The 26,042-nt window shown below is 39.0% G+C and overlaps 2 protein-coding genes across 3 annotated transcripts in view; one reads left to right on the top strand and one right to left on the bottom strand.

Moving 5' to 3' along the window:
* Nucleotides 1-3,978, bottom strand: part of LOC126293421 (uncharacterized) — a 53,400-nt gene extending 49,422 nt beyond the window's left edge. Inside the window, exon 1 of the mRNA XM_049986644.1 lies at nt 3,842-3,978. Within this exon, the coding sequence (XP_049842601.1) occupies nt 3,842-3,869 (28 nt within the window). The 5' untranslated portion in view covers nt 3,870-3,978. The remainder of the gene's footprint in view (nt 1-3,841) is intronic.
* Nucleotides 3,979-4,098: 120 nt separating this feature from the next.
* LOC126293619 (GA-binding protein subunit beta-1-like) overlaps nt 4,099-26,042 on the top strand; it is an 85,721-nt gene continuing 63,777 nt past the window's right edge. Inside the window, exon 1 of one of the 2 annotated variants that reach the window (XM_049986900.1) lies at nt 4,099-4,278. The gene's annotated coding sequence lies outside the window, so the exon portion shown is untranslated. The remainder of the gene's footprint in view (nt 4,279-26,042) is intronic. The other variant, XM_049986899.1, reaches the window with a different exon arrangement.

Below are 26,042 nucleotides of genomic sequence, written 5' to 3'. Positions count from 1 at the left end.
AGCCACTGGGGGTGGATGAAATGGGATACACTGGACACAAATGGTGACTATTGGTGCACCAGTGAGGCATCCCTTGGGCTATGTTGGAGGCAGAGTTGGTAGTCTAGTATGAGCTAATAGCTGTTGGGTAGCCTGTGCTGTTGCAATGACAGTGAGAACACTGTCTGCTGAAAGATGAGAGGATAAGGCTGTGTAGTCAACGGGTAGCAGCAATTGATAAACACGGGTGAAGGCAGGCGAACAGAGCAGTGGGCATGTCAGGGGCATTGCAGTGTGTGCTTATTATGTGATCATCATCGAGTTGGACGCTGATGTCTTCGGGTTGAAGTCACAAACGTTGACGGATAAGAGTGCCGGATCGGTGGGTGAAAAAGTGACCTATGTCTTGCCAACAGGTAAATTATAATCTTTGCCATCTTACGGGCAATTGGGATTCATAGGACATGAGGTGATGGGGTCACGGAGCATAGATGCCAGCTTGAGTACAGGCTGGGAGACCATCATCATATTCCTGTTGAGCAAAATGTTGAAGGTATGTGGGCCACACTTGACAACCAGAAACAGTAGCTGTGGAGCTGGTCGTATTGTCTCATTATGCACCATGACACAATTGCAGTCTGATGGCACTTTGTATATGAAGGTACTCAAAGTGGTGTATGGCAGAGGTGGTGGTACCCACAATTTTTGAATGTGGCGCTTCACCATTTGCACTAATGCTGGCAGGTCTGCCAGGGCAGCAGTTGGTGTTAGTTGGATAAACTCTGCTGGATGCATACGGGATTCACCATACAGGACCTCCAACAGGGAAGCCCGTACGTCCTCCTTGAACGCTGTATGAACACCAAAAAACGTCCATGGTGAGGCATCCATCCACCATGGCACATAATGTGGATTTCAGAGTGCAAATCCAATGCTCCACAAGTCTGTTACTCTGTGGGTGTCACATGGCTGTACGAGTGTGGGTAAGGCCGCAGAGTGCCTCAAACAGAGAGTATTTCAATTGTCTCCCTTGGTTTGTGGTAACTGCTTCAGGACAATCAAAGCAGTATAACCACACACTGATAAAAGCTCAAGTGGATTCTGCCGTGATGTCTTTCACAGGCATGGCTCCAACCCCATGTGAGACTCAATCAGTTATTGACAGTAGGTATTTGCAGCCTTCTACGAGCTGGACTGCTGGTCAGACACCCAGGTGAATTTGTGGAGCTGATCAGAAGGGTGGCGAAGTTGCTGATTCTAGGTCTTCTCGGTGAAAAGTAGCAATCTGTCTTTTCTACATTGCTGATACTCCTACCTGGAGTTTCTGTTGTCGATCAGAAGGTTGCATGTTCATGACACATGAGGTCACCACTGTGGTAGGTTTCCCTAAATGGTATAAGGAAACATGCCATAAATGTAAGTGTGGTGACATAGAGTAATATTTCTTTATTAGCACAGAGCACCGTACAACATAGCCGCATTACATCAGATTCAAAATCAAACTGCCCTGCTCATGCCATTCACAGATACTCCAATATACTCCAATCTGCTGCAGAAACACTCTCATCAGCAGTGTTGCTAGCATTGATGTCCTCATAAACGTGCCTTATTCTGCATTTGTGAAAGCTCTCCTTCATGAGGATGATGCAAAGTTTTACATTGATGAATGGTGATTCTGCACATTTACTCTCTCTGAAATCATGCTGTGGTAGTGTAACAATGTTGTTCCAGTCCTGATAAACAACTAATATATTATACATAAATGTTTCTGGGATTATGTAGAAGCTAGAAGCATAGAAGTGAAACTGGTCTGGAGTTTTTCAGTCATTTTTGTCCCCCTTCATGTTCACTGACACCACCACGGTTATCTACAGTTTTCTTGTTCTTTATTTTTATTTTTGGAAGAGCAGTTTTCTATGTCCTACAGTGATGTTAGAATGAGATTTTCACTCTGCAGCAGAGTGTGCGCTGATATGAAACTTTCTGGCAGATTAAAACTGTGCATCGCACCAAGACTCGAACTTGGGGCCTTTGCCTTTCGCAGGCAAGTGCTCTACCATCTGAGCAACCCAAGCATGACTCATGCCCTGTTCTCACAGCTTTACTTCTGCCAGTAATCGTCTCCTGCCTTCCAAACTTGCTGCCCCGTCCTCACAGCTTTACTTCTGCCAGTACCTCGTCTACTGCCTTCCAAACTCGCTAGTTCTGCAAGGTTCGCAGGAGAGCTTCTGTAAAGTTTGGAAGGCAGGAGACGAGGTACTGACAGAAGTAAAGCTGTGAGGACAGGGCATGAGTCATGCTTGGGTAGCTCAGATGGTAGAGCACTTGCCCACAAAAGGCAAAGGTCCTGAGTTCAAGTCTCAGTCTGGCACACACTTTTAATCTGCCAGGAAGTTTCAGTGGTGTTGTTTTTTGGTCACTTAGTAGTTGTATTATGAATCTGGTATTTCATTATCACCAGCTAAGTTACTGTTCGAGTTTTTTTCTTTTTTAAACGAATATGTACGCTGGGTCACCATGCCATGTTATAGCACTAGTAAATGAGCCTATCCACCAATCTCCACTTTATTGAGATAATTAATATTTTACAGCTCTGAACATGTGGCTATTGTAAGGTAATGGGTAGAGCACAAGACTCCAGCCCTGGAGGTCGTGGGTTTAATCTCAGATGGGAGGAGGAAATTTTCCTAGTTAATAGTCCCTCCAGAACTACTCACCCTTCCATCAGATTGAGATCTGGGGCTCTTTCCCAGGTCTAACCTGCTGTCAGCATGAGATGCTCGCCATCCTCTGTCTCCTCGTGCTGTGTGAATGAAAGGCTGCACTCTACAGAAGCCTGTTTATGGGTTTAGCACCACAGACCTACATTGCCTGCTAGATTATGGCTACATTTTTCCTCTATGAAACAGAGATCCAAACATGCTGTGGAGCATATTATTCATTAAATGGAAATAAGTATTCATTTTTCTTCATCACATAAACTTAAAACAGCAGTCATTGTATTATTTTTATTGATGTAGAAAATCAGTTGCCTCTTGTTTTAAAGGCTCCTGGACAATAAAATGTGTTGCAAAACAAAATTAAAGGGGCAAAGTCATAGTCTGCTACAGTGTTTTCAGCATTCTACTAAGCTTTTCTTCCTAAGAATAACGATTTAGTTTCAAGCTAAAATTAGTTTGACAGCTGTGTGAAGGGACAAAATCAAATGATTCTAAATGAGTAAGGTAAATGGCTAGTCATTACTTTTGATTCCTTCAGAATAATTGTGCCCCATGACCGTGATGTTATCCAGGACAGAAAGAAGGAAACATGGGTATATTTCCATCCTGCAAGCGGCTAGGTTTCGTCCATTTAAAGGTCACAAGAAGGCTGTAATTCATTTTATCACAATACTTTTGGGGTGTTAGACTGGTGTTGAGAGCCTAGGTATGCAACGTTTCATATCACACAATAGAAAAAAAATGCTTCATACTAACAAGATTGGATCAAATGTTGATAGTAATGAGTTGCTAACTTGATAACAGGTTTACCCTTGTAAAAAAATATCTTGTTGTCAATGCAAGTTCATAAGGCTGCTCGACTTGTAACTAAACAAGATATTTTGCTGACTGCATACATCGTACGTTTATTTCCAACCGAAACTCGAAGCGAGGCGAAATGTGAGCATTTTGAAATATATACGTATCTTTTTTCGCCATAAATAAAGCTTTGTAACTGCTGATTTTCAGCTTCCTTCACTACTTCATACATATAAACGCAATGGATTATAGACAAATGGAAGGAATATTTCATTTGTATATGGGTGCATAGAAGCAGAAAATGTGCACAGGTGTGATCTCATTTCTCATACAATCCGACTTACTTAAAATGTAATTTTCGATCATTTCCATATTAACTGCATCGCTTGTGAGATTTCGAAATACATCAAATTTTTTGTAGGTTTGTTACGAGTACATTCGTTTACAGCGGCCACATCCATTTGAGGAAGATTATATTTTACCGACGAATATTCACCTCCCGTAATATCAAAGTTGAATAAATTTTGTTTTTATGTTTCATTTAAATTCAGATGTCGAAATGCTAAATTCAGGAAATATTTTGGAAAGTAGAGTGATAACTCCTTTAATTAATTCACCCATACTCATACATATTTTTCGTCTCTCTACGTGCTATTTTCGGAACCATTGCGTAGTCGATATAGAAGGCGTGTATTTCAAGTTACGCTTGTTGTGCTGCGATGGGAATGTCAACTTCGTGGATATACCGTGTCAAAAATGATATAAAATCACCGTGATTCTTGTAAGTACAAAAATAATGTATGCCAATCCATATAACGAGTTCAGATTCGAAAAATAATTACTGAGTACGCCGAAGACTTCCGTTTTCAAACAGGAACAGGAAGTGTGCCGCCAATATGGCGTTAGGGAAAACATCCTGTTTTATAAATACCCGAGAATTGATTTTTTTTTATTTGTATTACGTGTGTCTGTTATTGCAGCCTTTGTTGGATCTATAACGCATATTATCGTTCTTATTCTTGCCTAATGATTTTGGGACCCGATGTTTTTAAGCATGCTATGTGAATGTAATGTCATTAGGTATAGGTTAACACACTATACACCACGTGTGCTGCACCTGCTCAACCCAACCCTGTCACCTAATGTCATTCGAACTTCAGTTGTTCTTTGCTAAAATGATGGCGAATTTGTTTCTTGTGCAACAGGCTGAAATACATATGATTGAAAATTAACTTTGGGAACGTTAACGGATGAATCATATTGTATACTTAATAGAGATTGTCACGCAGAGTTGTTTACATAGCGAAACGTAGCTTCAATGTACTGTTCGGAGTACTTGCTTCAGTTTTGTTGTATGATGATGTTTTACATAAAAGTAATTAATTCGGCAATGTAATTCCTTTTTTTCTGCTAAATTCCCAGCCGAACAAGGGTTGAAAATTTGGCCTTGTATGCCGTATTGTTTGACAATACCAAGTCTTTGAAACTAATTCATAAATACACATTTCTTTCTGTTTACAAAAACCACCTTGTAAGGTCGAGGGTGTAAGGGTGGTTAAATCTTAAACGAAGGCGTAATAAATATGAAATATTAGCTTACTGATTGTCCTGTGTGCGGTATTCGTTGAAAAAACATTAGTAGTAATAATTTTAGGGTTGATTACCAATAAACTTAGTGTCGTCTGATGTTTATTTCTACTGCCCATGAGCAGCTACGTAAAAAACCTTAATAAGTTACTTTGCGTAGTTTTGGTACACAGATTTATACGCAATAATTTGATGGTACACTTGCCTTTGTAGAAATTATTGTGTTGAATTTATGTTTAATTTTTCAAATAAATTACAGCAGTCAATCATAGTAACCTACTTGCTATATAAAATAAACAACAGGATATCCATTATGCATTATTAGCAAGATTATTTTCAGCTTGTGACTAGTCATAATCAGTATCCCATGATATATTGTTTTTCTGCGGAATATGGTTAGCATAATTAACTTTAATTCTGATTGGATCTGTGCGAGATGATACATGTGTTAGTTATTTGTACATTATTTCCTTCAGGAAGGGCCTTTTAGTGGAGAATTAGTGCACCCATTGATGACAGAAAGTTTAAAGAGACGTGCTAATAAATTATTGTGCAACAGCAGTTAGTGTCCACAGCATCACGATTTCTTCGTTTTAATGGATATTGATAATCCTCTTAAGAAAGGTGATATGCTTCTATTTAGATAATGAAATCATTCCTTAGTGGTTCCTCACCAAGTTGTTTTGCTGTAAATGCCCTAATCAATGTTCTGTTGCTGTAATTAAGCAGTAGATTAGGTGTTTTTGCATTTTATTGGCAGAATATTTAAAAGGTGCAACAGATTTAGTAAAGACTGCCTACACTACGCTTGTCTGCCCTGTTTGGAGTGCTGGTGTGTATTATGGGATCCTTACCAGATTGGATTAACGGAGTACCTCGAGAAAGTTCAAAGAAGAGCAACATGTATCGTATTTTCGAGAAATAGGGGAAAGAGTGTCATTGACATGATACAGGGTATGGGATGGACATCATTAAAGCAAAGGCTTTTCTGCAGAGAACACATGGTGTGTCGTGGGGCGATCACTCTGTTTTTAAAATAATTGAAACACCACGATCGCTTCAATTGTTTATTAGATGACCGGTTTTGGCACTCTGAAGGCGGCATCATCAGGTCTTAAACGTGGGTCGGATTAACAGTTATAAAACCATGTGGACATCATGGCATGTGAGGCAGACAATCTGATAAAATCATTGTCACAACCACCAGGTCATCTAATAATCGATTGATGCGATTGTGGCTTTTCAATTATTTTAAAGGTTTTTCCGTTGTGACAGAAGCTCGTCATGAAATTTCAAACACCAACTTTCTCCAAATGCAAAAATATTTTGTTGACGCCATCCTACAAAGGGAGAAACGATCGTCATAAAAAAATAAGGGAAATCAGAGCTCTTACAGAAAGATATACGTGTCCAGATTTTCTTCTCACTGTTCAAGATTGGAATAACAGAGAATTATTATGTAGATGGTTCAATGAACCCTCTGCCAGGCACTTTAAGTGTGATTTGCAGAGTGCCCATGTAGGTGCAGATGTAGAACAAACCATATAATGGTGTTTACACGTGGCCTCATCACTCCACCATGCCCATTTCCACTCTTATTGAGTGGAAGCATTAACACAAATCCTTACTTGGGTGTGCGCCATACAACTGGCATACAGTCAGTTCAAAGTGAGAGTCAACAATTAAAAATTTATGATTTACTGACAGCTTAAAACTTGGGACAAATTTTTGTACCAAAGTTTCTGTGAGATATATAAATGATCTGGCTGTAAGGGTAAGTAGCAGTCTGCTAGTATTTGCGGATGATGGTGTGGCGTATGGGAATGTGTCATCGAGTGACTGTAGGAGGATACAAGATGACTTACACAAAATTTCTAGTTGATGTGGTGAATGGCAGCTTGCTGTAAACGTAGAATAATGTAAATTGATGCAGGTGACTAGGAAAAACTGACCCCAAATGTTCAAGTAAAGCAATAGCAATATTCTGCTTGCCACAGTCATTTGATTAAATATCTAGGCATAATGCTGCATAGCAGTATGAAATGGGATGAGCGTGTAAGGATTGTAGTACGTAATACTGCAGGGCAATATAAAATGGCTTCTGCATTTAAGGATTGTAGTAAGGAAGGTGAAGGGTAGAAATTTATGTATTGGGGAAGTGTAAGAAAGTGAGTTTCAACTGCAAAGGAAACTGTGCATAGGACACTAGTGTGATCTATTGTTGCGTACTGTTTGAGTGTTTGGGATCTGCACCAGGTTGGATTAAAAGAAGACATCAAAGCATTTCAGAGGTGGGCTACTAGATTTTTTACCAGTAGATCTGGATGACACACAACTGAGATCTGCAGGAGGCTGCAGTATCAGTTATGTGTACCTTAACACACTGGCTCAAGACCAATAGGCTCATCATAAATTCTGTAAAAACTGTGGCGGTTAACTTTCATGCCACGCAAAACCTCCATCCAGCAAAACCTGTTTTCACAATCGAAGGAAAAGATGTGTTGAAGGTCAGTCATACAAAATTTCTAGGTGTACATGGTCAAGCAGATCTGAAGTGGGAGGTACACCTAAACAATTTAAATAAGAGACTGAATTCACTAGAATATGCTATTACCATCCTCACTCAAAATACAAGCTGCTCATCAGTGCTGACAATGTATCATTGCAGTACACAGTCACTACGTGTGTGTGTGTGTGTGTGTGTGTGTGTGTGTGTGTGTGTGTGTGTGTGTGTGTGTGTGTGTGTGTGTGTGTGCGCGCGCGCGTGCGAGTGTACACCTGTCCTTTTTTTCCCCTAAGGGAAGTCTTTCCGCTCGCGGGATTGGAATGACTCCTTACCCTCTCCCTTAAAACCCACATCCTTTCGTCTTTCCCTCTCCTTCCTGAAGAAGCAACCATCGGTTGCGAAAGCTAGTAATTCTGTGTGTGTGTTTGTGTGTTTTGTTAATTGTGCCTGTCTGCCGGCACTTTCCCGCTTGGTAAGTCTTGGAATCTTTGTCTTTAGTATATATATTGGGAATTCCACAAATGCTACAAAAACATTTAAAATACAGAAAAAAATTATAAAGGTGATAAAAAAAAGCTACATGTAAGGAATCTTGTACACCCCTTTGTAAAACTCTGAAAATATTGCCACTGCCTTGCTTGTATATATACGAAATACAAATTTTCACCAAAGGGAGCATCTTAAAAAAAAAAATCTCTTCACACAATTATGATATACACACACATGAAACTAGACAGAAGATGAACCTACACAGGAACACAGTAAATACAAACTTGTGCAAAAGAGGAGTGTATCATTCTGGAGCTGTTATATAACCATATTCCTTCTTACCTAAAATGCATACCAACATTAAATGCATTTAAAATAAAGTTAAAACAGTTGTTGCTTGATAATTGCTTCTATTCCTTGTCTGAGTCTATGGAACATCATAATAAGAAACCTCATTTACCAAATTTCACTAATTGCCAATTCATAGTACAGTTTACTTTGTGCTTATCATGTCATCTCATTTAATAACTGCTGTTATCACAAGTAGAAGCAATGTAGTACACCATCCTACATTATTATGCATTTTTATTATGTCAACAATGTAGACAAAAAATGACTACTGTATTGTAAACTAACTAGGTTACCACTGTTCTGTATCACATGTACAAACAATGTACAAAACTGATTCTTGGACCAATAAATAATAAATATAATGGAGATGCTTTGGAAACTTAAACGGGATTGATTGGTTGGAAGGTGAGGTTCTTTTCTTAGAGCATTAGTGAGAAAATTTAGAGAACTGGCATTTCAGGCTGACTGCAGACAATTCTACTGCTGCTAACATATATTTTGTATAAGGACCAAGAAGATTAGATTAGAGAAATGAAAGCCCACCTGGAGGCATATAGATTTGGCATTTTTGCTTCGCTCTGTTTCTGAGTGAAAAGGAAAGAAAATTACTACTACTACTACTACTACTACTAGTAGTAGTAGTAGTAGTAGTAGTAGTAGTAGTACAAGTACAAGTACAAGTACTGAGCACCGTGCACCATATTGTGGCTTTTGGAGTATGTATGTAAATGTAAGAGGTGGAACACATTGTCTTGTGTAATGTGGCAAAGGAGATCTGAGAACAGAACTGATAAAAAAGATTTTATTTTACAATTGGGGTTATTATATGTGACAGGAAAATTCAGTAAGCAGATATTCGGAGTTAGAAATGTGTGTGTTTTGATGGCTTAGTCCTAAAGCTGCAGAAGCAAAGGGAACTTTACAGCAAACATAAACATAGCCAAAGCCTTGCAGACAAATAAAAATTACGAGAAGCGAAATGTAGTGTGAGGCAGGCTATGCGAGAGGTGTTCAATGAATTCGAAAGTAAAGTTCTATGTAGTGACTTGGCAGAAAATCCTAAGAAATTTTGGTCTTATGTCAAAGCGGTAGGTGGCTCAAAACAAAATGTCCAGACACTCTGTAACCAAAATCATACTGAAACAGAGGATGACAGACTAAAGGCTGAAATACTGAATGTCTTTTTCCAAACCTGTTTCCCAGAAGACGACTGCACTGCAGTTCCTTCTCTAGATTGTCACACAGATGACAAAATGGTAGATATCAAAGTAGACGACAGAGGGATAGAGAAACAATTAAAATAGCTCAAAATAGAAAAGGCCGCTGGACCTGATGGGATACCAGTTCGATTTTACACAGAGTATGTGAAGGAACTTGCCCCTCTTCTTGCAGCGGTGTACCGTAGGTCTCTAGAAGAGTGTAGCGCTCCAAAGGATTGGAAAAGGGCACAGGTCATCCCCGTTTTCAAGAAGGGATGTCGAACAGATATGCAGAACTATAGACCTATATCTGTAACGTTGATCAGTTGTAGAATTTTGGAACACATATTATGTTCGAGTATAATAACTTTTCTGGAGACTAAAAATCTACTCTGTAGGAATCAGCATGGGTTTCGAAAAAGACGGTCGTGTGAAACCCAGCTCGCGCTATTCGTCCACGAGACTCAGAGGGCCATAGACACGGGTTCACAGGTAGATGCCGTGTTTCTTGACTTCCGCAAGGCATTTGATACAGTTCGTTTGAACATTTGATACAGTCGTTTAATGAACAAAGTAAGAGCATATGTACTATCAGACCAATTGTGTAATCAGATTGAAGAATTCCTAGATAACAGAACGCAGTATGTCATCCTCAATGGAGAGAAGTCTTCCGAAGTAAGAGTGATTTCAGGTGTGCCGCAGGGGAGTGTCATAGGACTGTTGCTATTCACAATATACATAAATGACCTTGTGGATGACATCGGAAGTTCACTGAGGCTTTTTGCAGATGATTCTGTGGTGTATTGAGAGGTTGTAACAATGGAAAATTGTACTGAAATGCGGGAGGATCTGCAGCGAATTGACGCATGGTGCAGGGAATGGCAATTGAATCTCAATGTAGACAAGTGTAATGTGCTGCGAATACATAGAAAGATAATTCCCTTATCATTTAGCCACAAAATAGCAGGTCAGCAACTGGAAGCAGTTAATTCCATAAATTATCTGGGAGTATGCATTAGGAGTGATTTAAGATGGAATGATCATATAACAACAACAACATATAAAGTTGATCGTCGGTAAAGCAGATTCCAGACTGAGATTCATTGGAAGAATGCTAAGGAAATGCAATCCAAAAACAAAGGAAGTAGGTTACAGTACACTTGTTCACCCACTGCTTGAATACTGCTCAACAGTGTGGGATCCATACCAGATAGGGTTGATAGAAGAGATAGAGAAGATCCAACGGAGAGCAGCGCGCTTCGTTACTGGATCATTTAGTAATCGCAAAAGCGTTACGGAGATGATAGATAAACTCCAGTGAAAGACTCTGCAGGAGAGACGCTCAGTAGCTCGGTACGGGATTTTGTTAAAGTTTCGAGAACATACCTTCGCCGAAGAGTCAAGCAGTATATTGCTCCCTCCTACGTATATCTTGCGAAGAGACCATGAGGATAAAATCAGAGAGATTATAGCCCACACAGAAACATACCGACAATCCTTCTTTTCACGAACAATACGAGTCTGGAATAGAAGGGAGAACCAATAGAGGTACTAAGGGTACCCTCCGCCACACACCGTCAGGTGGCTTGCGGAGTATGGATGTAGAAGTGCCGGACTGCAAATCCAGAGGTCACGGGTTCAATCACCAATTACTCGTAGAATTTTAATCTGTCACTTATTTCACCTCTGGCAATGTTTATTTATGTGGAAAATGCTATGTTGCAACATAATTTAGAATCCACATTAAACTGTAGGTCCCCCTATAACTAACTGGGGAAGTTAGTTCATTGCTTGAAGGAAGGCAATGGCATACCATCTCTAACAAGAACATGCCCAGTAAAGGACTGTGGCGTTCAAATCAACCTTCATGCTGATGACAAGTTTGCTTAATGTGGGGAAAATAATGGAAAGGATGTTACAGCTTTAAAGTCCATTTGATATCAAGGTCATTAGGAATGGAGCATAATCAATCTAGCGTTTGCATAGCTTAGTGTGATAAGAGGAAAAGAGAAGATAACAGATCAACGTATTCTCAAAGGAATAGATTGATACTCACCCTAAAGATATTGACACCCTGAGCTTTTGGCCGGAGCCTCATTTAGAAAGGATACACACACTCGGGTAACCACACATGACCACTGTCTCTGGCCAGAATAACAGATCAGTGGTATCACTTAAATGGGGTCCACTGATTGGTAGGTGAGGTTTACGCTTAAGAAATAATTTAGTGATTCACACTATTTGCAAAGGTGTGACAAGTGTGAGGTGTTTGTTTTGTAATGTTAATTAAAAACTGCACGGAGCTTAGTAACTATGTAAGAAAAGTGGATGAGGAGTGAGGAAATTTGCAAGCTACTAATACAAAAATTGCTAATTCGGGAGTGCAGCCACATAGGGTAGAGTGAAAGTAGCAATGCCCCAGCCAGAGATTTATGAACAATCAGGTTTGTGAGAAACACGATTTGGTGTGCGTATCATGTTTTTGCCAGTAATTGTAGCTACCTTTAAATAACCAAGTTAGCATCAGTTTTGAAAATGATTGCAGTAACACAACCTGAATATAGACGTTTATTTATTTTTATTTTCTTTTAAGCGATCAAAATCAATTAAATATGGAAGAAATTTGTACTTACCAGGTAAGAACCTGCGAATCTTGTTTTGTAGTTAAATATGACATAGTCATAATTCCAATATTTCTAGTTTATACTGGGTGAAAATTATTTATACTCCCAAATTCTTGGAGACTATGGGATACCAAAACAATTTTTTTCTCTACTGTCATATTTTCCTGCAAAGATTTTTAAACTAGTAGAGAGAGTTTCGTGTGGATGCAGGTGAATTAAGTGGAAAAATCTGGAAGGTTGCATGGGACACTGGGAACATTCTAGTATATTTTCCTATGAGGCACCAGTTTATGAGAACATCAAATCTTTCTTACAGTAGGCAAGAAGTAACTCACAGAATTTTTAATTCTTTATTGCCAAGAGACAACAGTATTAACACAACACAATTACTAAAGCTACAATAGATGTTCAGAAATGCCTCCACTGGCTTGTAAATAAAGGGTACACTGGCATGTCATGTTCTGTCTAACACTGTCAAAGACTGCAGGAGTGTCCTTAGCTTTTCCTGCTGTTGCTACTATCAAGGCAAGAAGATTCTCTTCTGGTTCAACAGGGGTTTTGTAAACAACATTGTGCATCTTTCCCCACACAAAAAAGTCCAGTGGAATCAAATTGGGATCAAGTATACCATGGTAAAGGACCACTTCTGCCAATCCATTTTTCTGGAAACTGTCAGTTCAAAAACCGATGCATATGATGACTGAAACGTGCCGGCGCTCTGTCATGCTGGAACTTCATGCACTGTCATGTAGTGAGCGGCACTTCATCCATCAACTCTGGCAGTGCTGTAATGCGGAAATTGTAAAGGTATCTTCACACCAAAAACTAACTCCAAGAAACAAAAACATATAACTGTTGAAAAATGTTGACAACAGTTTCAAACTCTTTGTAAACACATGTTCGGTGTTTTTGTTTTTTGTTTCAGATAAGCAATGGAAATAGATTTTAACTGTGAAGATTTCCCATTTGAGATGCTTTTACTCTTTCAGAGTACATGATGAAACCATGTACAGTGTGGCAAGAGAAAGATAGCCAGGGAGGAATGTTTAATTACCAAATATTTCATGCTAGAAGATGTGTGGAGAAATGTTTTGGAATATTGTAAGCAGTTTTTCGGTGTCTTAGAACAACTATGCACTTAAGTCCTGAAAAAACAATGTTAGTGACTTCTGCAACTGTGTCTGTGCACAGTTTTCTTAGAACTAAAAAAGTGCCACAGTTCAAAGGTCCAGAAACAGGCAAGGTTTCGGATGGCAGTTGGAGGATGTCTCTGCAAAATAAGTATCTTCAGAGAAAGGGAGACAATGCACTAAGAACTGCAAAGAATATAAGGGATGAATTTGCAATCTACTTTGTATGGCAAGAGAAATATTAATAAATGAATATTGAGTGAAAAGAAAAAGTAATTAAAAACCTTCAAACCAAATCCTTACTAACAATGTAAGCCATTAGTTTTCAAACTACTTTGTATCAGATGTTGACAAAATATGACAAAATACAGCTGCAATTACAAAATTTCTGACCAAAGATCTTAAAGCTTCAGTTACACTAGTGGATGACATTTTACTTACAATTGTAAATATTTGTCTCCCCGATTTTTTGACACCTTCCAAATACTTCGTATGCTCGTAAAAATATCCATTTTGGTATGTAGAATCTCAGTTGTCCCAGACCCACTTTTAGTTTTGACCATTTTGTAATGCTCATGATTGTACTGTATTTTCATATTTGTCCATTTCCTTTCACACTCCACAAGCGTTAACCAGTTTTATCCGAAACTTCTTTCAACAAATCTTTCCTTTTACATCTGTCTCTGTATGCAGAATCAGAAGGATCCTACAGAGGTTTCCTCATTTTAATTTCTAACAAAAACTGAATTGTTGGATCTGTTGATGACACTTGGGTTGCCATTGTTGAAAGAAACACAGCAGATGACACAGCAAATGCGCATACGCAAGTCACACAACTCTGCCGTGTTTTTGCTCACTGACCATAAGTTACAAACTCAAGACAGAACTTACCTCAACTAGTTGTTCAGACTTGCGACTTCAAACAGCAGTTGAAAACTAAGTCAAACTTCGAGTTGGAAACACCTGTCAACTGAGTATGTTGGAGTTGGTTTTTAGTGTGAAGGTTCCTTAAAAAAGACTGCCATTCAGTGGCCTAGGGAGGAGATGTGACCCAATTAAACAGTCACCAACAACACCTCATAGCACATTCACATAGAATTACATTTGATGAGTGTGAGTAAGTGTGGATTAAGCTCATTCCAGACATGTGAATTGTGGATGTTAAAGACTCCATCATGACTTGAAGTTGCATCATCTGTAAAGAGCACAGAGGTTGGAAATGCAGATGCATTTGTGATACTGTCTCAGGTACCATTACAAAAACCACGCTCTGAGTAGATAATAAACTGGCTCTAGATTCTGCACATGCTATAAGGGAAATGGAAGTAACAGTTGCTCATTCATCCCCATGTTACACACAATTATATGAGTTCTGATGGAAGAATCTTTGTCCACATGCTGCAGGACAGCTTCCTCATATTACAGCGTTTGTATTGTGCAACTATGTCCCTCTCCAGGTAATCTGCTAAATGACCCAGTCTCGCACAGACATTGATGCACACCAGAACACTGAAGCTGGGTATGGTGATGGGGATATTGTTGATAAATCCAGTGTGCTGCTTGTCCATTGTGGTTTGCTGTATAGTAAGCATTGACCATAGGAGTGTACTCCTCCAGGTGTATTGCTCCATTAGTAAAGATGTACAACTAAATGTAAATGTGAAACAGCTATTACAACTGAAAGCAAATCATGCCTTCTACAGGTATGACAGGATCCGTCACAAAAACACATCAGACGTTACAACTAAAGAATGAATATTCCATCTTCTGTATTAAAAAATGCTCACAGGAAATTATGACAGTAGAAAAAAAGTATTTGCTTTGGAGTCCCATGCAACCTCCCGGAGTTTGCCAGACTAAATAATTTTCACTTTGCATGGTGAATAAGCATGTACTGTATTTGCACCCTTTAAAAATTTGAGACACTGTCACACAGCTATCGGATAAGAAGAAAATATTGCACAGCTACATACAGCAGCAAAAGAAGTGAGATACACTGTTTTTTTATGAATTGTAACATTTCATGAGCTATTATCTATCTCCTGCTTTCAAAACTCCATAGGTGCTCTTCTCCATATCTAGCTGGACTACGCAGCTGGTTGGACAGGTGTGAAGGAGGACACATTGAATGCAGCAGGGCTTCTGATCTGGTCACTCTTTTAATTTACCAAGAAGTTAGGCAGTAATGCACACGATGTTTCAGAGCTATAGGGTTATTCTGGAAGCGCCTGTAAAAAACTTATTCTGGAAATACACATAAATCTCTCTGGGGTACTGGTGCAGCAAGGTATGCAGGTGAACTTTGTGCAGAAAAATAAAAAAGAATTTAAAAAATCGGATGTCCAAGATGACTTTGAACATGTGTAAATGTGAACACTCAGAAGCCATATAGTCGTTTTGCATAATCACAATGGTTATTCTCCACTGATACCATCCTGTTGGTGGGTACGTGCACAAAAGAATGGTTAGAGGGACTCTGATGAAGAAGGGTGCGCGCACTTAAGAAGCTTGCTGCTGTTCGGTTCCTACATGTCTACACAAACAACAAACAAATGCCTTGAAAAAGTGGCTCTTGAACTCTGATTCCTCTTCTATGTTTACATTTGAGAGTGGTTCAGAGACAGGATGTTTCAAAGAAGTAACTGGATTTCGATGGTATTCAGTGCTGGAAGTCATATCTGTGTCGGAAATAGAGACAGAATTGGCCAAGAACATACAGGTGAATGACCAACATCACTGCAAACTGGAAATTATGGAGCTGGAGTATTTGGTAGACACAGTTGTTGTCTGTGGTATTCTTTCAGAAGGTGATGATAAGTGTTGCAGGTTTCATTACATGGTTTGACTTCTGCTTATTCAGTTCATTTGCCCACCCACCTGTATTCTGTGGCACTATACTAACTCACATGTGCTCAATTTTAAGATACTGGAATCCTAATCTTGCCACTTTGTCGAGGGGATCAATGATCAAACTCGCAAGCACGGTGCTAGTCAAGACCCCTGATTTAGCGTGGTTCATGAGGTGGTAACAATCACCACCCAACTAACTGACCAGCAAGTGAACTGAAAATTGTGCTCCACTGTTTTCGGGTGGTTTCTCAACTGGTGGTTTTCATACCTTCTGGCCTGAGCAGTCCCAGTTGACTCTGTGCTTGTGAGACACATTATTGGTGGCCTCCGGAGTGTGTTCGAGGATAGGATTTCAGCATTCTATCTGCTGCATGTGAATTACTAAATTTCCAAGGAGGATAGCTGTACGAGTATTCAAATTTCATAAACAGAATCCATAGTGATGAGTGGTTTGTGAATTAGTGACATCTCCACCTGACCAGGTGTGAATCCAGAATTTTATTCTCGTTGTAAGTATAATACATAAAACTTTTACTTTAATAATAATATATCATTTAATTAAATTTTCACATGTAGTATGTTGTAATGTGATGATGATGATGATGATAATAACAATAATAATTTGTTTGCACCAGTTCTCAGTACACTGAGGTGACAAAAGTCATGGCATGCCTCATATTATAATGTTGGACCCCCTTTTACCTGGTGTAGTGCAGCGGGATTGTGTACCATAAATGTTCGATTGGATTCATGTTGGGCAGTCTGGATGGTCAGATCATTTGCTCAAATTGTCCAGAATGTTGTTCAGACCAGTCGTGAACAATAGTGGCCACATGACATGGCACGTAGTCACTCAGAAAAATTCCATTGTTGTTTGTGAGCTTGACACCCAGGAATGGCTGCAAATGGTCTCCAAGTAGTTGAACGTCCAGAGGATCCAGTCCATTTCATGTAACACAGCCCACATCGTTATGGAGCCACCACCAACTTGCAAATCTTGGTCTATGACTTTTTGGGGTCATCACTATACTCAAACCCTACCATTAGTTCTTATCAACTGAAATTGGGACTCATCTGACCAGGCTGTGGTTTTCTTGTGATCTTGGATTCAACAAACATGGTCACGAGCCAGGAAAGGCGCTGCAGGTAATGTCATGGTGTTATCAAAGGCACACATCCGTCATCTGCTGTCATGGCCCATTAACACAAAATTTCGCTGCACTGCCCTGAGAGATACATGCGTCGTATGTCCCACTTTGATTTCTGCCATTATTTCCACAGTGTTGCTTATCTGTTAGCACTGACGATAGTATGCAGACATTGCTGTTGTCGGTCATTTATTGAAGGCCATCGGTCACTGCGTTGTCTGCAGTGAGAGGTAATGCCTGAAATTTGGTATTCTCAGCACACACTTGACACTGTGTGTCTCAAGACTATTGAATTACCTATTTAATTACAAAATTGAATGTCCCATATGTCTAGTTCCAATTACCATTCCATGTTCAAAGTCTGTTAATTCCCGTCGTGTAGCTGCTATGTTTCAGAAGTCAGACTTTCTGTTATTTTTTTTCTTTGTGGAGACTTTGTCCCATCTTTCCTTGCCTTGTTTTTCTTAATCAACTTCCTGTGACGTGCTGGTTCTACCTGTGAGCTCACAAACTGCCAGGTTTGTTGCCAGCAGCAGCTATGGTCAGCCTGTGAATAGCTGCGTTTTGCTGCCTGGAGCATTATATGCAGCTGGCCAGGCCACAAAGCCATCGACATGTGCTAGCAACTGCAAAGTAACCTGCATTAAACATAGCATGTATCATCTAGAATTCCTTACCATTTTCATGCCAGTTTATTAAATCTGGAAGTTGATGCATGTACAATCAGTCCTCTAACCCCCCCCCCCCCCCCCCCCCCCTACTTCTGTCTCTCTTGTATCCACACCTGCCTCTGACTGTATCTGATTGATTTTTCTATGTAACCTGATCTTTCGGTTGGATAACGTGTGTACATACAACAAAGGTAACATACAAAAGATCAGTTTTGCAGCTGGGTCAGCACAGCTGTTCTGAGCATCATCATCGTGAGTTGGATGGTACGCTATCTAAAGACGGACTACTACTAGTACCAAAACTGGTCATATGTTCAATAAATGGCTGTGTGATTGAGATTGTTTTTCACTAATTTTACTAGGGCTGTGTATGGTAGAGACCATTTATGTTGTACCTGTAGGTATCAATATCTCGGACCTGTCAAGCATATGTATTGGGCGCACTCTTGTCAATGAATGTTGCCACTTAGCTGCAGCATAATGAATGGTGAACATGAAATACCATGTTGCAAGAAACATACAGTGTCGATATGACACTTGACATGTTGGATTAACTGATTATGTGGACTCCCATGTTTATCAAGCTATTGTACATGTATTGCTACTTACTGATGTATGTTATGAGTGTTAAATGGAGTTAGTGTTTTAATCTATACCAGGCATCAGTGACAACACTACCAACATCACCTTACATACAAATGTGTTGCAAAGGTGTGAAGACACAATCTCAGAAGGAACACTACACATGTTTATTCTCCTACTACAAGAATAGATCCACAATAACATTGAATGAAGTATAGAACAGTGCCAAATTTTATAACTGTTGAACACATCTATATACAGGTTCACAGGTGAGGCATACAATAAGCAAGTAAATGTGAGGCTGAGGGCTTTGCTTTCCAGGCTTATACTGGCTGTTGTGCAGATGGTACAGTGTTTGCTGTGCCACGAGTCCAGGTTGCGAGGTGACGGCCATAGACCGTCCATGGAGGCACATGTATCACATGCTGTTTGGTTATGCATGCTCACACTATCTGGTACAAGAAAATGCTGCAACGTATGGGTTATTCTTCAGTGTCCAGTGTTCCCATAAGGTTATGGTGTAGTTTCAAAAGTGTTATACAGCCTTGAGAAGGAGATTATTCAGATACATTGCAAAATTTTAACTAAACTATTAAGTTTATTCATATGTTCCATATCGTGTAACATGGTGCATTTGTTGCTGTACACACTGAACTAATATGCAGTCTCTTTATAAATGATGAAAAAAGTATATAATGCAACAGAATGAATAGCTACTTTCAGTCTTTTATTTAGATGTTAAGAATCATTGATACATACTTTATACATGCATTGCTTGATAGCTCAAAGAAAAAATTTGGACTGTGTTGATATGAAACAGGTTGATCCTAAGGTAAGGCAGTTATGCAACCCATCCACACCTATCTACCCTGGCTGTGGGAATTCCTCATCCAAAAGGTGACAAACAATGTTGGTATAGTGTGGAGGAGCGCCATAACATTGGAAAATGACAGCTTCCCCTTTGTTAATAAAGCTATAACAAAAATCTTAGTGGTGAGTTTACAAAATACAATTGCCCAATGCTCACTATATAATGAGTGACTGCAGACCATTGAATCCTTCACCTACCTAGGGAGTAAAATTACATAAAAAAGTGGTAAATCACTTCAAATAATAACAAACTGAAGTCATCTACACTAGTATTAGAAGAAATTCCTAAATTTCAGTTACACAACAAATCGCAGAACTCTTAAAAACTGTGAATTCAGCTAAATACTTAGCAATTACAGTTACAAATAACTTAAATTGGTACACTCACATAGAAAATGTTGCAGGGAACGTGAACCAAAGGCCACTTTAGTAGCAGTTATCTTGGAACATAGGTTTACTAAAGAGATCGCCTAGATTAGGTTTACTAAAGAGACCGCCTACATTATTCTTGTCCATCCTCTTCTGGAGTATTGCTATGCAGTGTGAGATCCACATCAGACAGGGTTGACAGAGGACACAGAAAAACTTCAAAGAAGGGCAGCTTGTTTTGTATTATCATGAAATAGGCGAGAGATTGCCACAGGTATGCTATGCGAATTGGGGAGGGGTGTTTTTCATTGCGGCAGGTCCTTTCCATCAAATTTCAGTCACCAACATTCTCCTCCAAATGCAAAAATATTTTGTTGGCAACCGCCGTCATTGTACGAAATGATCAATGTAATAAAGTAAGAGAAATTATAGCTCACATGGAAAGATTTAAGTGTTCGTTTTTCTCACACACTGTTTGAGAGTGGAACAGTAGAGCAATAGCTGGAAGATGGTTTAATGAATCCTCTGTCAGGCACTTTATTGTGAAATGCTCCATAGTCATGTAGATGTGGATCTTCAATTTCTGACACTGCCTACTCGTGTAACATGTTGAGGTTAACTGCAGATTCTGCAGTTGACTCTGTAAAGAAATATAGATTGACAATTCTGCCTCTCAGGTGTGGTAGCCGAACAGATGCTCTCTTGTAGGCTGTAGGGTTTATATGTAATGAAATATGTTTTTATGAACCAATAACTTGATATTGTATTGATGGATGTGACCCCACACAGCTGGTAGCATCACCAATGAATACAGTCTTCATTAAGAACTGTTCATCCATGAATGTCTCAAACAGCAAACTGTTGTTTTTTGTTTATTGATATCTTTCACAAGACAGACAAAGAGGGCATTCCTGACTAAGAGAAGTCTAATGCTATCAAATATAGGTCTTAATTTGAGGAAGAAATTTCTGAAGAATTTACGTTTGGAGCATGGTAGTGAATAATGGACTGTGGTAGAACTGTAAAAGAAGAGAACTGAAGCATTTGAGATATGATGCTGTAGAAAGACGATGAAAATTAGCTGGACTGTTAAGGTAAGGAATGAGGAGGTTCTTGGCAGAATCGGAGAAGAAAGGAGCAGATGGAAAACACTGGAAAGAAGGGGGGACAGGATGATAACTCATATTAATACGTCATAACTTCCGTGGTGGTTCGGGAGTTGTAGAGGGTAAACAGTGTAGGGGAGGACAGAAATTGGAATACATCCAACAGGTATTTGAGGACATAGGATGCAAGTGTCATTCTCAGATGAAGAGGTTAGTGCAAGAGAGGTATTTGTGGCAGGCTGCATAAAACTTGTCAGAAGTCTGAGGGATCAAGGGAAAAAAGTCTTTCACTCTACTGTATAACTATAAAATGTGCTAAATAAAGTTGAGAAGCTTCTACGAACCATCGTGGAATGGGTTATTTTGGAGGCCCAGCTTTCAAACACAGTAGGTAAGATCATCATGCAGCTTCAACTGACTCGTCAGAACTGATGGCCTGACTGAATGCTTCACATCATAGCTGCTTCATAAGCTGTTTGCATACATACAGATATACAAAATAATTTTGTTGGTTAATCTGAATGTGAGAACTCTCTAACTTTAGAGGGAAACGTTTAAAATACATGAATGAAATGGGGATTGCACAAGTTTTGCAAAGCACTCAATTAATTAATTTATAATATTGTTCTGGGTCATTTTCATGAAGCTTTACAATGAACACTGCTAACTGTCATGTATGTGACAGATCATTTCAATATTTAGCTTTAGGTGTTCAGAAAATTTGCAATTTGAGTTGGTAGTGATGCATATTTTCAATTTTCTTTTGAACTGATTGAGATTCACACAGTATTATCGCTGTTCACCTCTGCAAAATAAAGTCCCTATCTACTTTTCAGTGCATTGCCCCAGAAGATAATTCCATAGGACATGAACAATTGAAAATAAGACAACACACTTACTGTTAGGTCAGTGTCTTTGATGCTTGTTTGGTGGGGAACAATAACAACAACAACAACAACAACAACAACAACAACAACACTGCTCTGAGCTTCTTGTTTAGTTTATCTGTGTGCTGTTTTCATTCAACCTGTACTGTAAGGGATTTTTCATGGGATGTTTCATTAAGTGCATTACCATTAATGCCTACTTATGGCACTTGATGATCATTTGTGCTTACTGTAAATAACATAATATGAATCTTTGTGATATTAGGACTCAAACTGTTAGCTGTGAACTACTTGTAGGCCTGCTCAGCTATTGTCTGAGCTGTGTCTGGTAAGGTTTACATTGGGCCCTTGATTAGTATGCTTGTGCCATCAGCAAGAATTACAGGTTCTGAGCTGTCCTCTAAATTTAATGGAAGATTGGTAGATCATTTGTATGGATTAAGAATAAGGAGGTATTTAGTACTGATCCTTGAGGGACTCCCACATGTTACTGTCCCCCATTCTGAAGCAAACCTCATGTCTTTGATGCAGTCTGTCAATGAGGCCCTTGTTTTCTGTTAGCTAATTGGTAGTTAGTTTTATGTTCCATGGTTACATGCTGAACATTTATATTTTTTCCTTTTTTAAATATGCAGATGCGAGTTAGTAATTCCTACCCACCACCTTTTTCTCTTTGCAATAGAAACCCTCCTCCTGAGTTTGAAGGGATTGTCAATGAGAAACAGTTTGTTTTCAAATTTTACTTTCCTGTCTGCTGGACATTTTATATCACAAGGTAGTGATCAAAAATTTTTGTTGTAGGATTGTGCACTCCTTTGTGTGCTAAAGACAACCTTAATTCAGAGTAATGTCATTTTTCTTTCTGCTGTTGTAATTATGTACATTATTTTTCCTTTTAAACTGTAGTGGATTATTTACAAGTAACTTCATGAGAGAATAAAAATACTGTGAAGCAGTAGTCAGAATGCCCAACTCCTTAGACATATGAATACAAACTGATCGTGGGTGAACAGAATGTGATTCTATATGGCATTACCGAATGAAAATATGTCAGCTAACTGATTTGTCTCTCCCCAAGATTTGCAGTTATTCTAATTGTAAATGTCACTAGACTAAGCTGTTTTAGGAGTTCCAAAAAGCGTTTTCTCCAGTTTAAATGAAGAATTTTGAATTTTCCCCTTACTTATTATTTCCTTATGATGTGTTATACTTACTGTTCTATTGATGCAGTACTCCTAGATATGCAGAGCTGAATGTGTTGTATCTTTTTAAAATTTAAGAAGAGACCATTCTCAGAAAACGACCTAATGATACTTTTAAGAAAATTGTTTACCATTCTTCTCTTCCTGTATGTATGCTTGGTGCCATTTCCAAAAAGCACTAATTCTGGTTTTTGTATATTAGACGGAAGATGGTTACACATATGAGGAACAATAGCGGACTTAAAATTGGACCTTGAGGAACACCATACATGATTTATCCCCAGCCAGAATTATGTCCTTGGACTATATTGGTTGATTTACAAATTACAACTTCCTGCAATCTTTTGATTAGGTATGACATTATCCATTGGTTAGCTATACCATCAATCATGTAAAACTTCACCTTATCTATGAGAATACAGTGATTCACACAGTCAAATGACTTAGGTAGGTAGCAGAAAATGGCAGCCTATGCTATTTTATTATTTAATGCTTGTAAAATTTGGAGAATGGACATGTGAATGGCATTCTCAGTGCACTAACTCTTCTGAAACCCAAACTGTGATTTGCTGAAAATATTGTTGTTGCTAAGGTGAGATACTGTTCTAGAATACATCACGTTCTTAAAGTTTGAGAACAAGAAGGTACCCAGTACTAATCCTTGTGGGACCCTCATTTTACTTTCCCCCATCCTGAAGCAAACTTCATGCCTTTGACACAGTCTGTCAATGAGACCCTCTTGTCTCCGTTATACAGGTGAGACTCCCTATATGGACAAGAGATACCATTAATGCCATAACATTTCAGTTTACCAAGTAGAAATTTGTGATGTATGCAGTCAAGGGCTATTGCAAGATCACAAAATATACCAGCAGGATAATTTTTCTCTTTTGGCTTTGCTACGACTTGTTTGTGAGGTCCTGAATTGCTTTATTTGTGGACAATCTATACTGCTATATAAAGACAAGTTGTTGTTTAATGCTGTTACCAAAAATCTCAAAAGTTCTCATCCAGTTTATTTCAAATGTTTGTACAATATTCATATAAACATTCAGGACAAAGGCTACACATTTTTTAAGTATAAGTGGTGTATAAATATATGCACACTTTATAAATGGGAAATGTTGTAACAAAAATCTCAAAAAGTTTTTAATGAATTTACTTCAATTTTTAAGTAATAATCTAATAAACATATAGATGGACACATGATACTTTTCACACTGTAAAAAAAGAGAAATGTTAGCAAAAGTCTCCAAAAGTTAATGACCAGTGTACTTCAGATTTTTTCATAATACTCTAGCAGACATTTGGATGGAGGTAGACCATACATTTTTAAATATATATGGTATATATAATCTGTATCTATACTACTATATAAAAAGAGTTGTTGTTCAACATTGTTACTAAAAATCTCAAATAGTTCTTGACCAATGTGCTTCAGATTTTTACATGATACTCTAATAAATGTTTCGAGAGACATAGGCTAAACGTTATATTAGTGAACATGGTACATAAACCTCTATTACCATATAAAGACATGTTGTTTAAAGTTGTTACCAAAAACTTCAATAAGTTCTTGATTGTTTTACTTCAGATTTTTACAAAATGCTGTAACAAACATTCGGACAGATATAGGCAATATATTTTTAATATATCTAATGCATAAATACATATATATAGTATGCTAGAGGGTAGTATTCTTACAAAATATCTCGAAAATTTTCTGACCGATTTACATCACAATTTCACATGTTACTCTAATAAACATTTGGAGAGACACAGGCTGTATATTTTTAAATAATATAACACGAAAACGTGTGGTTTCATAGTCATTCTCACAGTTGTTTTAACTTGGATATCTGGGCATTTAAACCATTAGAGAAAAAAAAAAAGGGAGGATAACACCATCCCTGCCCGTTAGGCGGTAACACAAAGCGTAGCAGTTCTGTGACAGCTCATAAGTCTTAGCGGATGGACGATCTGGCCAACCCTTCCGAATACAGCGTAAGACCAGGGAGAGGGTAGGGCCAGAACCCATAGCAGCCGCCAGCTGGTCCCCGGTGATGGGGAACCCGTCCACAACCCGCTGCTCGGCAACATCCAGGTGGAAACACAAAAGTTCATCCCTATCAAATGCCAGATCAGGACCCATGGGAAGGTGAGACAGTGCATCAGCATTCACATGTTGAGCCGTTGGCCGGAAATGAATCTCATAATTGAAACGAGACAAGTAAAGAGCCCAACGCTGGAGGCGGTGTACAGCCTTGTCAGGAAGTGACATTGATGGGTGAAACAAGGAAACAAGTGGTTTGTGATCTGTAACAAGATGGAAATTTGGATCCATAGAGAAAAACACCAAACTGATGAAGAGCATAAATAATGGCCAAAGCTTCTTTTTCAATTTGAGAATACTTTTGTTGGGCATCCATGAGCATTTTGGAGGCATAAGCAATGGGTTGTTCAGAACCGTCAGAAAAACGGTGCGCAAGGACTGCACTGATCCCATATTGAGAGGCGTCTGTGGCAAGAACAAGATGTTGGCCAGTTCGATAAGTAGCCAGGCACGGGGCCCTGTTTCAGCATAGTCTTCAATTTTTGGAAAGCCGCATCGCATGATGCGGACCGGTGAAAAGGCACATTTTTATGCAACAGGCGATGCAACAGCTGCGCCACCAAAGCAGCAGATGGTAAAAACTTGTGATTGTATGCTACTTTCCCCAAGAAGGCCTGCAGTTCCTTAACAGATGTAGAGCGAGGAAGGGCATCGGTCCCAGCGACAGTTTGCTGAAGCGGACAGATACCATCCCGAGAGAGTTGAAACCCCAAGTACGTGATAGATGCCTGAAAAAAAGTTTTATTTCTGAAAATTACACTTAAGACCGGCAGTCTGTAAGACATGAAAAAGTGTGCGGAGAGTTTGAAGATGTTTGTCAGTGGTGGAGCCAGTGACAACTATGTCATCCTGGTAATTTAT

Source organism: Schistocerca gregaria, chromosome 10 (genome assembly GCF_023897955.1).
Source record: "Schistocerca gregaria isolate iqSchGreg1 chromosome 10, iqSchGreg1.2, whole genome shotgun sequence".
Classification (NCBI taxonomy): domain Eukaryota; kingdom Metazoa; phylum Arthropoda; class Insecta; order Orthoptera; family Acrididae; genus Schistocerca; species Schistocerca gregaria.
The sequence above is the reverse complement of the archived record's forward strand: the minus strand, read 5'-3'. Positions and strand labels throughout refer to the sequence as shown.